This window comes from Lynx canadensis, chromosome B1 (assembly GCF_007474595.2).
Source record: "Lynx canadensis isolate LIC74 chromosome B1, mLynCan4.pri.v2, whole genome shotgun sequence".
Lineage (NCBI taxonomy): Eukaryota > Metazoa > Chordata > Mammalia > Carnivora > Felidae > Lynx > Lynx canadensis.
In genome coordinates this window covers 40,497,200-40,514,726 of record NC_044306.2, presented here as the reverse complement: position 1 = coordinate 40,514,726, position 17,527 = coordinate 40,497,200, and the positions used below count along the sequence as shown (strand labels likewise).

Here is a 17,527-nt window from a genome sequence, read left to right as displayed (position 1 = left end):
CTTACAGGAAAGTTTTAAGAATAATGCAATGAACACCCATATATCTTCTACCTAGATTCACCAATTATTAACGCTATGGACATTTACTTCTGGTCTTTTTTTTCTTAACCATTTGAGAGTTAGTTGAAATCACATGCCATTTCATTCCTAAATACTTTACCATATATATAGCTCCTAAAAACAAAGCCATTTCTGCATAACCAAAATACAATTATCAACATCAGAAAATTATACAATGTTGCAATACTGATATAATAGTCAAATTTTCTCAATTGTGCCAATAATGTTTCTCACTAACAGTTTCTTGTGTTTTTGTTGTTGTTGTTGTTGTTGTTTTGATGCAGGGTCCAATTTAGGATTACATTGCTTGTAGTGTCATATCTTTCCTTTGTCTCTTTTAATCTAGAGCAATTCACCAATCTTTTTCTTAATCTTTCATGAAATTTACATTTTTAAAATTTTTATTTAAATAAAGGGCAGTTTGTCATCAGAAGTTTCTCTTTTTTTCCCCCTTTGTAGAGAGAGCACATGCATGCATGAGCAAGGGAGAAAGGCAGAGGGAGAGAAAGAGACAGAGAGACAGAGAGAGAATCTTAAGCAGGCTGCACGCTCAGGCAGAGCGGGACTTGAATCTCATCCCACGACCCTGGGATCCTGACCTGAGCCGAAATCAAGAGTGGGCGACTGGAGGGACTGAGCCACCCAGGTGCTCATGAAATTTACATTTTAGAAGGGACCCAGCGGTGTTTTGCAGAACGGCCCTCAATTTGGATTTGTCTGATTGTTTCCGCAAGAATAGAGACACACCTTTAACAAGAATATTACCTTAGTGTCTTCTGTGCATCATGTAGGGGGCATATGACGTCAGTCTGTATCATCCCTGGTGATGTTAAGTTTAATCACTTGGGTGACTTCTTTGATGTGCAGTACCCTTTTTTAGTAAGGAATCTGAGGGCTGACACTTTGGAACTGTGACGATCTTCAAATGTCTAGCACTTATTGATAATTTTTTGCCTGAATTGGGTGGTTCCAAGAGTGGTGATTTTCTTTTTTCTATAATTTCTTCTATATTTATTAGTTGGTATTCTTCTTTAAAGAAGGGCTTTCTCTCCTCCACCTCCTCTCTCCCTTTGAATTATAATCTACCCCTACCTGTGTGATCTTGAATAAATTACGTCCCCCCTGGGGACCCATGTTTTCTCATTCTTAAGTTGAGAGAGCTTAAGGGTCATATTTTTGAATTTTAGTCAGTCGGAGACAAAATTCCCATAAAGATCTGTTCGCATCTGAATGAAACGGTCTGACGTGCCCGGCCACAGCATCCCTCAGTAGCATCCCGGGTCAGCCCTGCCCGCCTTCCCCGCGGCCCCTCCCATAGCAACAGTAACTAGTAACTTCCGGGCGTTCTCGCGAGAGAGAGCCCCTTCAGGCACAAAGGTGCGGTCCCCAAAGCGTCTTCGCCTACATCAACTCCCGCCCCTGCCACCTGCGCGCCGGGCCGTCCCGCGCACGCGCGCACACGGAGCCAGACAGTTGGGTTTGTCTCAGCTGTTCCTCTCCGCGCTCAGACCCCCGGCGCGCGACCCGGCGCGACACTACGGCGCAAACGCCGTGCGGGTGGGGGCGGCTAGGGGCGCGCAGGCGCCGCGGGGAGTGTGAGGCCGCGCAGGCGCGGACGGCGTTGGTTTGAAGAAGACCTTCAGCGTTGCCCTGGCGGAGCGGGGACAGGTCCTCTGGTTGGAGGTGAGGCGAGCCGACGCTGTGGGCCGGGCAGCCGGCGGCGAAGCGGGGCCTGGCGGGGGTGGGTGGTGGCCCGCCACAGAGCTGGGGACCCGGTGAGAGGCGGGCCTAACGGAGGGCTCGGAAGGGAGAGAGGAGCCTAATGGGGTGCGGGCCCGGTTGGGCCGCGGAGGGCAGAGAGGACCTTGCTCCCCTGGCCGCCTCAGGTGATGGAGCCGCAGCCCCGGCGTGGGGAGTGGCGCTCGGAACGCCGAGCCGCGACCCTGTCAACGCCTGGTGGGCCCACAGGACTTTTCTTTCCAGGCGTCAGGCCAGAAAGGAGGTTGGTTTCTAGGGAAGTTGGATCTTCGACCCCCAACCCCGTCCCCAGCTTCCTCTCTGGAATTGTCCAGTATCAGGGGAGCTCTCACACTCCTTACCGCCAGAGAGGATGCCATACGTGCAACTGAAAAAGGCGAAACGAGGAACAAAAGGGGCTCTTTACTGTCAAATTAGTAATTGTGTAAAGCAGTATTACCTAATTAACGCCCCCCCCCCGCATCTAAAGCAAACCCGTGCGTTGTGCATGCCAACAAACGACAAGCGCATTTTGTAGAGCCAATAGAAATATGTAATGATAGCTTTACTCCCGAGTATCGTGAAGTCTCTGTATCTTATCGATTTTTTGCTTGATCATACCAGCAGTGCATTACCCATCAGAATCATAGGCCTGAAAAAGTAAGCTTGAACTAGGCAGAATTGAGATCAGTTAGTAAACTAAACCGGTTACACTCCTTGCAAAGTGTCTGGCAGTAAAGCAAAATTCTAAAAGGCTGTAATTAGATGGATGTTTCTAAACATTTAAGTGTACCTTTTCTCTTGTCAGGAGATGAAACTCCAGACTGTAGAGCCTTAACATTTCTGTTTGAATATATACTGTCTGCGTTTCTATACTTACCTCCCCAAATTTAGACTTCTGGAAAAATTCCAACAGATACTAGCATCGACTGAAATAATAAAGAGTAATATCAAATTGCAGTTGGCAATGTGTAAATAGTCTAGGATCAATCATTTAAATGCAAGGAATTGAACTGTAAAAATAATTGCCCTGGAAGTGGACTCTGAAACCCTGTGGTTTAGAACAAAGTTTTATTATGGTATGAGTCAGTATATTTATACTGACTCTTTCCCCTTTACTGTATGTACTCTCTCTCTCCCTCTCTCTCCTCTCCTCCCTCCCGACTCCCGAACGACGAACAAGTAAAGACCGCCGCACGCATCCCCCTCAACGGAAAGCCCTAGCGCCCCTCCGGCTCCCACTAACTCCGGCCCGTCGAGCCCCTCCGCGTCCTCTCCCTCCCCCTCCCGCGCGCCCTCTCGGGCCGCTCGCGCGCCTCCTTTCCCCTCTCCCCCCTCTCTCTCCCCGCCCTCTCCCCTCTCTCTCGCTCGGCTCTCTCTCTCTCTATATATATATATATATATACACACACACACACACACACACATATTTTTTATATTGTACTCTTCCTTCTTAACATATATTATCTTCATATTTGACAGGTTTAGGTTAAGGAACAAATTTTAAATGAATTCACTAAAAAGTGCATCATGTGTATATTGTGTTCAGATATGGTATAGGCAGAAACTTAGCAAGAGGGCAGATTAAGAGCCAGGATAAATATAAATAACTATTAGTTTGAATGTGTTGCTAGTTCAGGCATAGTTAGTAATTGCACGGGCTAGCTGGTGCTCTGGATTTTTTGGGCCTATTAATTGGGCTAATGGGACTGCTTGAGATGAGATGGTTCTACAAGTGGTTACACATAGTTGTTGAGGCTGCTGCAGGAAAAGAGTTCCCATTTTATAAAGAGGGCAAAGGAGTGGTATGCTTATCGGTGTTGATAGCGCTTCTGAGAACTTTAATGTGAGGGCCATGTTGGCAATAGAAAAGCTGAGGAATACCGAGCAGCCAAGATGAAAAAATCAGCCAAGGGGAAAGATTTTTGAAGACTTTAACTTCAGAGCATACACCAGTTTTTGGTAAGCAGAATTATTGCAGGTGAAATTTATCCCGTGTCTAGTTAACGGGTAAGATTATATATTTTTGTTGTTGTTGTTACAATTTTGTTACCTTTTTTTAACGTTTATTTATTTATTTTGAGAGAGGAAAAGAGAGGCAGAGAGAGACAGAAAATCCCAAGCAGGCTCCATGCTCAGTGCGGAGCCCAACATGGCGCTGGATCCTACCAATCACGAGATCATGACCTGAGCAGAAATCGAAAGTCAAACACTTAACCGACTGAGCCACCCAGGCGCCCCTATATAATTTTATTTTTATTTTTTATTTTTTTTAAATTTTTTTCAACGTTTATTTATTTTTGGGACAGAGAGAGACAGAGCATGAACGGGGGAGGGGCAGAGAGAGAGGGAGACACAGAATCGGAAGCAGGCTCCAGGCTCCGAGCCATCAGCCCAGAGCCTGACGCGGGGCTCGAACTCACGGACCGCGAGATCGTGACCTGGCTGAAGTCGGACGCTTAACCGACTGCGCCACCCAGGCGCCCCTATAATTTTATTTTTAAAAGCTTTGAGAGAGGACATATTCTGGAAGAATACATTTCAATTAGTGTGGTAATTCTTATTTTAAGAGCTGAATTTCAGAGTGGCAAAAATGTTCACCTTGAAGATTTTTAATGCATCTGTTCCTACAGTTCTTTAAAACAATTTTGCCTTGTCACTTTATGTAGCTCTTAGGCTTTATTTTATATGTCATATATAAAATATATATAATATAATACATATATTATAAAATCCAATTTAACACAGCATCTCCTTCAGCCTGTGAGAAATTTCTTTTCTTTGAAATGCAGTCAGAAAGATGACCTCTGTGAATTGCACGAAAAACCCTTTTATTCTCCAGTGTTCTGAAAAGTTCTTTGTAAAGGAGCAGAATGCCTTCTCCTAACTTTGCTTGCATTAGGGTATAAGCCTTAATGATGCAAAGGAAGAGAAAAGTGTATACCTCTTCTCACAGGACTAAATACGAGGACTGTGGGTGAATAAATACTAAATGGTTATTTTTATTCCTTTGTCCTCATTTTTGTTTATAAGATATGTGTAACACACCAACTTACTGTGACCTAGGAAAGGCCGCCAAGGATGTCTTCAACAAAGGATATGGTAAGAATGCTACTGTAAATTTCCAATTTTGGGTAATGGTTGGTGTTGAATGCTTACTATATGCAAGATAGTGCTAGTAAGATAAGGTTAACATTAATCTACTTTATAAGATTTAAGGGGATAACTGTCAACAGGTTATTAGACTTGACTCTTTAGAGGTAGAGTCCCTTACAAGCATTAAAAGCTATTATATACATATACACATACATATATTATGCATATTTAATGTTAGCTGTAAGATGAAGTAATATAAATCTGTAATACTTATGTCTCTCTTGGCTAGCCCTGGGGACAATTAAAGTGGGGATTACAGGGAAGGAAAAAAAAAAAAAAAAAAAAGGACGTTAGAGTGGGAGAGAGCCAAAGCATAAGAGACTGTTAAAAACTGAGAACAAACTGAGGGTTGATGGGGGGTGGGAGGGAGGGGAGGGTGGGTGATGGGTATTGAGGAGGGCACCTTTTGGGATGAGCACTGGGTGTTGTATGGAAACCAATTTGTCAATAAATTTCATATATAAAAAATAAAAAAAATAAAAAAAAAAATAAAGTGGGGATTACATTTTTCCTTCTCCTAATTTTCATGAGTGTGAAGACACAACTTTTGACTTCTTTGGAGTAACATTCTTTGATTCCAAATGGACATTTATTTTTAGTTTTTAAAATTTAATGTTTAAATTTTTAATTTTTGTTATATACATTTGATTTTTCTTATTAATTAGTATAGTTATTTAAGTTTATACTTTTATAAGCATAACACTTTTTGATAATTTTTATTCTTTGAGGGCTTAAAAATTATACTTAGTTCATTATAATTGTTTTTATGGAACTCTCACCTAATGAGAATACTTTGTATTTTCCATATGGAAGGACCATTTTCATAATTTCTAAGTTGTAAAAACTGGAGCGAATGTCACATTTTATACATTAATGTGTTTTTGTGTGTGTCTAGGATTTGGCATGGTCAAAATAGACCTGAGAACCAAGTCTTGTAGTGGAGTGGTAAGTACCCAAGACATAGATAGATAGATATAGATACAGATATATATATTTTTTAACATTTATTTGTTTAATGTGGGAGAGCGCAAGCAGGGTAGGGGCAGAGAGAGAGAATCCCAAGCAGGCTCCGTGCTGTCACCGCAGAGCCTGACACAGTGCTTGATCTCATGAACTTGAAATCATGACCTAAGCTGAAATCAAGAGTTGGACACTTAACTGACTGAGCCACGCTGCCCCCGCCCCAATATATTTTTAATAGATGTAGCATAATTAACCTAAAGGAACCTGTTTAAAAGTGTTTAGTCTAGTTGTGTGAATCAGCATACATTTGGTCCTACGCTATCTTACCTACAGTTTTGTCATATTCTCAGATTTCAGTGAGCATCTTCCCTGTAGCCCATAGACAATCCAGGTTGAATTTTGGGGGGGGGGGGGGTCCTTTGTGTTTGCCATAATAAGAATATGCTGAATCTTACTCTCAGGACATAAAATATATATGTATTTTGGACATATATCACATCTTTATACTTTCATGAGTACGTGTATGGCTACTAAATACTTTCATTATAATGAGTTTATGCAAGTTTTATTGCCCTCTTACAAAAACAGATTAACTTTAGCCTCTATCCCTTCATGATTAGTCAAAACAAATGTAGAAATAAAATGCATATAGAGGATTAATCTACTGTATTTATTGATGTTCATAAAATCTTTTTTACTGGAAGTTATTTATATAGTAAAGGATATAGGCATATTTCCAAAATGTTATTAACCAGAACTTTTATTCAGTAAATCTGGCAAATGAATTAGCTTTACATTCACCTCATTCTCTGATGTCTCCTCATTGGCAGCATCTCTTTTTAGTATTTACCTATTGAAACTAGTGCGGATTTTATTTCTGGATAGAATGATTTAGTTAAAAGGGCTAGAGGCATGTGGAATTCATATGATACTTTGTCTCATACTCCATGTAATCCTGGTTTGTCACCATCATTTTTTTCCTGGGTTTTCTAGTGGTAAATAAATATATGTGCAACTGCCTACTAGGATGGGCGTGTTGTTATATGATTCTGTTAAAATGGAAAAATTATACTCACTTTGAATAGGGTTTCAGAATTTGCTCGTTAGGTTTGTGTTGCAAAAATCATCGACTAAAATTTTATCTCCCTTTCATGCTGCTGTGGTGTGGGACTGTTCATTCAGATGGTAAGAAAAACAGAGCATATTTGTGTGCTTGTTTTTATGACTGCTTTTGGTCTCTGGTATTGATTTAGGATAAATTTCATCCATTGCTCCAATCAGATATCAGATTGTACTTAATATATGGCATCTATTTAACAGTAGCATTTTTATGGTAGTTTTGTTGCTTATTTATTACAGAGCTGTAGACGTTAAATGCATGTTATAAATGTATTTTGCACTGTTCCTTCTAATGATGAAATTAGAGAAAAACTGAAGCAGTTGTGAGCCAATGCTAATTTTTTAACTTAGAAAAATTCTGGCCTTCTCTTTGAGATTTGTGCATCTGGTATTTTAGACTTTTGAGAGACTTTCAAAGTAAGAAATGATGACGATAAACAGGGAAAAAATGTAGACTAAATACACTTTTACCGTAGGTTTGTGTGTGAAGTTTTTCTAACACTAAAATTGAGGTTTATATTTGCTATACTTTCAAGTTTATGAGAGGTGTATGTAAAAAAGAAAACACTGGGTAGCTGGATCTACTGAAAAAAAGCAATGGTCACATTAAATGATTGTGTAGACTTCTAAACATGACTAGTGTTTTGTCATTTTGTACTGAGACCTTGTCCTAAAATGTGCAGCATGATACTCTCTTGGAAAACTTCCTGCGTGGTGTTGATAAACAGATCATAGTTTCCCAGTTGTCTCATCAGCCTGTAGAACTAGATGTGGGGAGCAGGGTATTTGGTAAAGGGAGGATTCATATTGCAGGCAGTGAAACAGTGCTGCTCAGGGCTGGCAGCATTTCATTACTGTTGGCAGTATTTCAGAAATGCGCTCTAAACACAGGGCCAATCAGAAGGTTTTTTTCTCGACAGTTCATAGATTGTCAGTGACAGGTGTTGACTGTTTGCTTCCTTTTAGAAGGAGATCTATTTCCTATTGCTCATTGTCATATGACTGAAAGGACACCTACTGAGGGAGGAGGATATATTTCAAGATGTTCATAGTAACTATTTGATAGAAAACACTTTAAAAGGTAGATGAGGAGAAGGGAGAAAAAGGGACAAGTTATAACATTACATTTTGTTGTGAAAAATGGGTACATACTTACAAATATTGAAATTGTTTATACCGAAAGTTTTACAGATAGTTAAAAAAAAAATTTTTTTTTAATGTTTATCTATTTTTGAGAGAGACAGAACGTGAGCAGGGGAGGGACAGAGAGAGAGGGAGACACAGAATCTGAAGCAGGCTCCAGGCTCTGAGCTGTCAGCACAGAGCCCAATGCGGGGCTCGATTTCACAAACTGTGAGATCATGACCTGAGCCAAGAGATCATGACCTGAGCTGAAGTTGGACACTTAACCGACTGAGCCATCCAGGAGCCCCTTACAGATATGATAGCTTTGTGGACCAAAGCAATAAAGTTTTCATAACAGTGTGAATGTACTTAATGCCACCGAACTGCACACTTAAAAATGGTAAATTAGGTGTATTTTACCACAGTAAAAATTAAAAACAATTATTTTGATGCAATGAAGTTTTGACTCTATTGAAGAGGATAGGGTAGTCCTTTCTAGTGTTTGGGGATTTTTTTTTTTTTAATTTTTTTTTTAATGTTTATCCATTTTTGAGACAGAGAGAGACAGAGCATGAACGGGGGAGGGTCAGAGAGAGGGAGACACAATCCAAAACAGGCTCCAGGCTCTGAGCTGTTAGCACAGAGCCTGACACAGGGCTCGAATTCACGGACTGCGAGATCGTGACCTGAGACAAAGTCGGCCACTCAACCGACTGAGCCACCCAGGCGCCCCTAGTGTTTGGGGATTTTTAAGGATGTTAAAATTAACTAATAGTTTGAAACATATGATAGAGAATGAATAAGCATTTTCAGGTCATGAAAGTAAAATGTTCAAGATGTAATATTTTTGTGTTTTTGGTAAAGGAATTTATTTTCAGTAAAGATATTTCTCTTTTATTTTTATTATTTTTTAAATTTATTTTGACAGAGACCAGGGGCACATGCACTTGAACAGGGGAGGTGCAGAGAGGGCAAGAGAGAATCCCAAGCAGGCTCCACGCTGTCAGCACAGAGCCCGATGTGGGACTTGAACTTAAGAACCTGAGACTATGACTTGAGCCAAAACCAAGAGTCAGACGCTTAACCAACTAAGCCATCCAGGTGCCCCAAGATATTTCTCTTCTAAAAAAGAGAGTTTAAGATTTCCATTTTAGTAAGAGAGTATATTGAACAAGAAATATCAGTAAGAGAGGTGGAATAATGGAAAGATCTGAAACTCGTTAAACTTCAGAAATAGGAAAGAAGGAAAGCAGGAAATAAGTTGTGATAAAAAGTAAACTATATTGGTTTCTGATGCATTGAACACTACTTTCTGAAATGAGTATTTTTTGTTTGATGAGCTGTTTTTAAAGTAATTATTTTTCTTGCTTATCAGGAATTTTCTACTTCTGGTCATGCTTACACTGATACAGGAAAAGCGTCAGGCAACCTAGAGACCAAATATAAGGTCTGTAACTATGGACTTACCTTCACTCAGAAATGGAACACAGATAACACTCTTGGAACAGAAATCTCTTTGGAGAATAAGGTAAAAGAAAGCATTAGAAATTACTTTTAGGTTAAATTTATCTTGCAGATAAAATGATCTATAAACCCCAAATACAACATGAATGAGATCTTATAACCTATATAGTAGCCATATTTTTTTCTCTGCATGTGGCCTTCTCTGGTATATTTTACATTTCTAGAAAGTGAAGCGTTGTTTGTGAGTACATAATTATCACATTACATCTTGGTTCTGACCAATTCTACTTATAACTGAGCCTCTCCTGGTAAACTAGACTATTTATAGTGATTTTGTTTGATTTTATTTTGTAATCATTGCAAAATTGGCTCCGTAGAAAAATCTTTCTAACTTCTGTAATGTTTCTAAAGAGAAAAATTTATCAGCAGATATTTGTCACGTACAAATATTTGCTTTGTACAGGACACTATTTTTTGAGGTATGTCTATATGAACATCATCATGTATCAGTAATATATATGTATAGCTGAATAAATTACTTAGGTTGGCTTGTTAAATGTCAGGTTATCTCATTACAGTAATTTTAAGAGTGTATCAAGATTATTTGGTTGTATTGGAATTTTTTTTTTTTTTTATTGCAATTAATGTTATTGGCTGTAATAGATTTGACCTACAACTTAAACCTGTATTTTGGTGAGAGAATCATGATGAAGCCTGGGAATAAGGGGACAGGGGAAGGAGACAGGGAAGAATAAAGAGGTAATTTATTAAATAATTGAATATTTGGCTTTCTTTAATGACTTTTTTTGTTTGGAAGTTAGAGAAAACTTTAGAATTGTTTTCTTAGGTCAAAAGAAGAATAGAAAATTACTAATTGTTCGTTTTAAATCTTTATTTTTCAGTTGGCTGAAGGGTTGAAACTGACTCTTGATACCATATTTGTACCGAACACAGGGTAATTATCCAAACCCCATTTTCTGTTTTTGTAGTCTGTAGAGATAGAGAGCTTTAGAACAGGGAATTGCAATGGAAAGTTTAGGTGCAGGGAGAACGTAGGAGGTTGCTTTTAGGAACCCCAGAGACCTTGTGTATGTACTAAAGAGAAAGGAGGACTCCCTTGAAGCAGAGTAAAGTTTTGATTTGAAAATTGAACAGATGAACAAAAATATAAAGCTGGTCCAAGGAGGCACATAGTAGGAAAAATTTAGGCTATAGACAGGCTTGAGACTAGATCTTTTCTTTCTTTTTTTTCTAAAATATTTTATTTTTAAGTAATCTCTACACCAAACCTGAGGCTCTGACTCATAACCCCAAGACCAAGAATCACATGCTTTACCAATTGAGCCAACCAGGCACCCTGAGACTAGATATTTCTTAAGCTCTTCTAAAGATTCATGGATGCAGTATTTTGCTGAGAAGTTAATTTCCTAAGAATAACTGTAATCTCCCGGCGTTGGAACACTATAAACAGTAGTTCTGCTACTGATGTGCTTTCTTGGCCTTTAAAAATCCCCCAGCTTCTCTGCCCCAGTTTCTTCATCTGAAAAATGGGCATGGTGTTGTTTCCTATGGGCCGCTGCTAGATAAAGGCAGAATGACATTTTTCCTCAGCTGTGACAGTATGTGTGTCATTCCTGCCACACAGTTCAGTTATCTTCCAGATAAATACTCTCAGAAGAAGTCTGCTTAGAAGACGATAGGATTATTAAGAACCAATTTCTTGGGGCGCCTGGGTGGCTCAGTCGGTTAAGTGTCTGACTTCAGCTCAGGTCATGATCTCGCAGTTTGTGAGTTTGAGCCCCGTGTCAGGCTCTGTGCTGACAGCTCAGAGCCTGGAGCCTGCTTCAGATTCTGTGTCTCTCCCTCTCTCTCTGCCCCTTCCCCACTCACGCTCTGTCTCTCTCTGTCTTTCAATAATAAATAAACGTTAAAAAAAAATTTTTTTTTTAAAAAAGAACCAATTTCTTGTTTTCGGTACTGTCCTTCAAAAATGTATACTTCTCTTCCATCCATCCATCTGATATTTATTGTCCAGGGAGAAAACACTCACCTTAAGGAAAATAAATATGTTTACTAAAGCACTCTACCCTTAAAAAAAAAAATACACTTCTTTTTGAGAAGTTAAGTGTGTTGGGTGTTACGTTTTATAGCATTTGGGCATTTAAAAACATTTAAAGAGATTTGGCTTCTCATGAATACATATGTATTCAGATTATTAATTCGGTACTGAAATATCTTATTCCTTTTTAGACTTTTGTTAATGCCTTTGTGAAATTAATCATGAAATATCCTATCATTTGTACTTACAGTGAAGAATAGATAACAATAGTATATGTATTTATAATCCTAACAAAATTATATTTGTAGAGCTAAGTCATTTGAAATTTTACTATATGTATACCATCTACCAAAATAATATTTACATTGGGGGAAGGAGGGGATCTTTCTTACTCTAAAGATTTCTAGACAGTAGTAGAAACTCATGTTGTTTTCATTGTATTGTTTTTATTTGTCTGTTTACAGAAAGAAGAGTGGAAAATTGAAGGCCTCCTATAAGCGGGAATGTTTCAGTCTCGGCAGCAATGTTGATATAGATTTTTCTGGACCAACCATCTATGGCTGGGCTGTGTTAGCCTTTGAAGGTTGGCTTGCTGGCTATCAGATGAGTTTCGACACAGCCAAATCCAAACTGTCACAGAATAATTTCGCTCTGGGTTACAAGGCCGCAGACTTCCAGCTGCACACTCATGTGTGAGTGTTTATAATTCACTCCTCCTTTAGTACTAGTGCAGTTGCCCAAAAAGATGGTAAACATTAACATGCTGAGAAAGTTAGAAATGAGGTACCTGCATTTAATGTGCTTTGGTGGACATCCAGCCTCACTGTACTAATTTTCCTAGTCAGCACAACATTGCCAGGGCACTTGGTGCATTGTGCTGTGCTGCTGATAGTAACTGGCCTCTCAGCCTGTACCCCAAACTTTAGGAAGGTCTAGAATCTATACAAGAACCACTGGGTTGGAGAGAGCCCAGGACGTGGTCACCTCCTGATAAAAGGGATCCTTTGGAGACTCTTCTGCTTCCTCTAGTGCCCTACTTAGCTTGTCAGTATCTGGAAGTAGATCTGTTATTTGGATCATGAAGAGCAACCACTCAGTTGACCTGAGCATTCTGGAACATCCCCAGTAATTCTGTGGAGGTTTTAGGTACTCAGGGTCAGAACCCAGCCACCCCTGTTGCATTCAGAAGAAGCAGAAGTCCTCAAAGCAATCCTGGATTCAATTCTGTAGGCTGCATCCTGTTGGTTAAATGAATTTGAATTTTTAAATTGTATTTAATGTCTTGGCCTACTGGGCACTGTACTATTCCAGGAAGAAAAAGCAAAGGATAAGCTAGGTGTTTTTCAAGTGGTGTAGATTGCCCTTCACTAGATATTCCAGTTCACTGAAATAAAGTGAAGCAATGGTATAGACAGTGGCGTTAAAATTGATGAAGCAGTATTATCAGGAAAACCATGGAAAGTAGGGACCAAGTTCTGGGATGCTTTGAAGCAATAATGTAGGCACTTCTCTAGAGAAATACACCCTAGGTATTGTGTTTGGGGTGCTTTCTGATGCTAGGATTGTGTCTCAGATGAAGTTAAAAATTGGCTTTCTTCTTGTTATTTATTTTGCAGAATCCTTATTGAACTCTACTTTTAGGTCTCTAAATTCTTTGAACATCTCAAAGACTTATAGATCATATTTACTAGAGGCGTCTGCCTTCATAATTGAATTTTGTCTAAAAAATTCGTATGGAGGAGCTGAATAAATGAATCAGATGTTAACTACATTTTAATCAGATGGTTATAAATTACGTAACTGGATTTAGTTCCTTGTTTTGTTTGGTAGTCATTTATACTAGAAGTTTGCTGAAATAGGTAGTTGCAAAGTGAGATCCTTATCCAGATAGTCTTAGCATTTTTTCCATGTCATAAGAGTGGTACTAGCTAGATATTTATGACTTTTTCTTCTATCATGAAAATAGGAATGACGGCACTGAATTTGGAGGGTCTATCTACCAGAAGGTTAATGAGAAGATTGAAACATCAATAAACCTTGCTTGGACGGCTGGCAGTAACAATACCCGTTTTGGCATCGCTGCTAAATACAAGCTGGACTGTAGAACTTCTCTATCTGTAAGAATGTGCTACGAGATTGGATCTACTCTTAGGGTTTCATCTGAGTTGTAAATGAATGTTGTGAGATGGTTGTTGTACACATGTTCTCCATTAACTTTAGTGAGACGTTCATTGTGTAGTGAAAAGAGTATCACACCTCACGTCCTAGAATGTGGGTTCTAGTCCTAGTTCCTCCTGTATTTGGCTGTTGTCTGACCTTCTCAAGTCATTTTTATCTCTTTGGCCTCAAAATTTTCCTATCTGTAAATTCATGGGATTTGATTACTATTCCTGTGGCTCTTAGTAATTCTTATTAATACTGACACTAATTGAGCTCTTCAATTTCAGGTACTATACTAAGGGCTTTATGTGTAGTATCTCATTTAGTCCTCCCAACTACTCTTGTGGTGAGTAGTATCTTCATGCCCATTTTATAGATGAGGGAACTGAGACTTGGAGAGGTCAGGTAACTTGCCCAAAGTCACACAGTAAGAGGCATTGTCAAGATTTGAACCCAGATCTTCTCTCACCAGAGTTTATGTTCTAACTACTGTCAGAGGTTGTAAACTGGCATCTCGAAGAATTTAGTACACCAGGGTGTTTGGCTGCACAGTGTTTTATTTATTTATTTTTTTTAAGTTTATTGGGGTGCCTGGGTGGCTCAGTTGGTTAGATGTCCAACTTTGGCTCAGGTCATGATCTCGTGGTTCATGAGTTTGAGCTCTGCATCCGGCTCTGTGTTGACAGCTCAGAGTCTGGAGCCTGCCTCAGGATTCTGTGTCTCCCTCTCTCTGTCCCTTCCCTGCTCACACTCTGTTTCTCTCTCTCTTTCAAAAATAAGTAAACATTAAAAAAAAAATTTTTTTGAAGTATGGAGCAGAAATTTACTTGGAATTGGTTGTGGTACACTGAAAATTTGTATTTGTGTCCAAACAAGCTCTCCTATTCTAACAATCAAAATGGAAGTCATAGGTGCCTCCATTTATGAATGTTTATTTTGGAGGAGGGGCAGAGAGAGAGAGAGAGAGAGAGAGAGAGAGAGAATCCCAAGCAGGCTCCGTGTTGCCAGTGCAGACTCGATGTGGGGCTCGAACTCAGGAAACTGTGAGATCATGACCTGAGCCGAACAAGAGTCGGATGCTTTTAACCACCTGAGCTACCCAGGCACACCTGGCTGCACAGTGTTTTAAAAAATTTGTTTGAGGCCTTTAAGCATGCATTCTCAAAGTCCCTACTATCTCTCCCAGTCCTATTAACTGAAGAGACTTACATTTTTATTAATTAAATTTTCAGTTCCAGTAATTCTAGATTGACCCGAAGGTGCTTTAGTTTTGGAAATCTGATGCATGAAATGGTGCTTGTACTGGACTTACATATTATGAAGTTGGTTGTTTTCTAACTGTTTCTATTTCATCTCCTAATTTTTAGGCTAAAGTAAATAATGCCAGCCTGATTGGACTGGGTTATACTCAGACTCTTCGACCAGGTGAGTAAAGGAATTAATAACATTGGATGTGGGGTAGGAGATGATGGAAAAATAATGAAAATAACCTATAAAACTTACAATCAACTGTAGGTTGATTCAGTCCATTGTGTAACAATTGGTTATTCATACAAAGTAAAGCAGATCAAGTGCTTTTGTTTAAAAAATAATTCTATATTTCTAACCAGGTCACTGTGGCTTGTGAGTTTGGTTGGTCATTCATTATTCTTAACCCTGAATTCCAAATAAAGTTTGCTGTGATTGTGCTTTGCTCATTGCAGATCAAATGATTATAGGTAACCCTATTGACTTAGTGGTACCTGAATGCTTGTAACTCTTACACCCAGCTGCAATCCATGCCCTTGATTCCACCCATGTTCGTTGTTTCTAGAAAATGAAAAGCTGATTGTAATACTTGTTACGAGTGATTGTGGTGTTTTCTTCTTCCTAGGAGTCAAACTGACCCTATCAGCTTTAATCGACGGAAAGAACTTCAATGCAGGAGGTCACAAGGTTGGGTTGGGATTTGAGCTAGAAGCTTAATGTGGTTTTGAGTAAAGCATCCGATTTGTCCCTGGAGGTGAAGAGAACCCACTATGTTTTGGCCTTAAAATTCTTCTGTGAAATTTCAAAAGTGAACTTTTTATTCTTCCAAAGAATTGTAATCCTCCCCACACTGAAGTCTAGAGATCGCAAGTCCATCCTGAGGGAGGTACTTGAAGGCATGCCTGGAAGTTGTCATGTTTGTGCCACATTTCAGTTGAGTTCCACAGTGTTATTTTAAATGTGTTCCTCAGCGACAATGTAGTGTCATGTTACAAAGGAAATGACCCAATCCTCCAGTTTGTACATCACGTCCTGCATGTCCCACACCACTTTTTCATGACCTTTTAATATATTGGTCTCTGTGCTGTAGTGGAATCCTTGGTTTTGCATCAGAGTAAAATAAAATAAACCCATCACATTTGGAACATAATCGCTCATCTGATTTGCTAGTGATGGTTTTCTTCTATTTGGTGTGATAGGTTTTGTTTTGAAAAATACTCTCATAGGTGATGGGATTTAGGTCTAAAGTGGTATGTCTGGAATGTCTGTGCTATTGCCTGTCCCTTCCATCTGTCTTTACGGCTCTGACTGTTCCTCTGCACTCAGGCTGAGGAGTGAAACAGTGAGTTTTGTTCTGCTGGACGCCTTTGTTGGGGTGCTTGCTTCCTATCGCACTAAAGCAGGACCATATTGGTAGTTTAGTAAAGCTGCTGAGAAAGAGTGGGGGCGGGGGTGGTGAGTGGGCAGAAAGACGGGCAAAGGGGAGGGTACAGTTGGGGAAATGCTGTTGGGAGGACACTGGTAGGTGGAGGCACGTCTGCAGCTCCTCCCAGGGCTTCAGGAAAGTGCTTTCGATTACTGGATCTAGAGAAATGATAACCCAAAAATGGAGATACCAGTTTGGAAAAGAAATGAGTAGGCTCTAATATCTTCAGGGCTTACTGGTAAATATTGTCCTTTCCAAAAATAGAACTCTTTTTGAAATCTTTTTTTAAAAACAGTATATGCTGGTTGCAACAAATTCACTCAGCTTAGACATTAAAAGTGAAAATTTGCATTCCTCTCTCCAGTCCCTCTTTCTTCTACGACTTCTAACAGTTCGATGTATATCTTTGCAGATACTTTTCAGTGTCTTTAGAGATTACATAAATATATGTATATAATATTAAAATCCACATCTTGTTTTGCAATATACTTTATTTATTGTTTATTTATTTTTAAGTAATCTCTGCATGTGATGTGGGGCTTGAACTTAGAACCCTAAGATCGAGAGTCAATATGTTCCAACCAACTGAGCCAGCCAGGCGTCCCACAATATACTTTTAAATTTAACATATCAGAGTTCTTTTTATGTTTGTTCATATAGATCTGTCTTATGTTTTTTATTATACTTGACTATAAATGTGATATTATTGAACTATTCTCCTTTTTACTGTATTGAGTTTTTTGCTTTATAAATAATGCTGCATTGAATATCTTTGTGTCTACTTCTATAAATATTTCCATAGCAGCACTACCCAATAGATCTTTCTGTGATGATGAAAATGATGTGTCTGCCTTGTCTCATATGGTAGTCATTAGACACATGTAGCTGTTGAGCACTTGAAATGTAACTAGGTCAGTGGAAGAACTCAATTTTTTAATTTATTTTTTTAAGGTTTTTTTTTTTTGTTTTGTTTTGAGTGAGTGAGCAGGAGAGGGGCAGAGAGAGAGAGG

The 17,527-nt window shown here is 39.2% G+C and overlaps 1 protein-coding gene across 4 annotated transcripts; it reads left to right on the top strand.

Annotated features, from left to right (window-relative positions):
• The first annotated feature begins 1,506 nt into the window (after positions 1-1,506).
• VDAC3 (voltage dependent anion channel 3) lies at positions 1,507-17,233 on the top strand. 4 transcript variants are annotated; one of them, XM_030312543.1, is made up of 11 exons: positions 1,507-1,743; positions 1,947-2,062; positions 4,831-4,899; positions 5,849-5,898; positions 7,099-7,101; positions 9,536-9,688; positions 10,527-10,579; positions 12,148-12,375; positions 13,650-13,800; positions 15,211-15,268; positions 15,717-17,233. In XM_030312543.1, exons 3-11 carry the CDS (start codon positions 4,833-4,835, stop codon positions 15,806-15,808), a joined length of 855 nt encoding a protein of 284 aa, XP_030168403.1. In that variant the 5' UTR covers positions 1,507-1,743; positions 1,947-2,062; positions 4,831-4,832; the 3' UTR covers positions 15,809-17,233. The 4 variants fall into 4 exon arrangements, with proteins under 4 accessions (XP_030168403.1, XP_030168402.1, XP_030168405.1 ...); XM_030312542.1 differs by lacking the exon at positions 1,947-2,062; XM_030312544.1 differs by lacking the exons at positions 1,507-1,743; positions 1,947-2,062 and adding an exon at positions 4,290-4,350.
• The last annotated feature ends 294 nt before the right edge of the window (positions 17,234-17,527 follow it).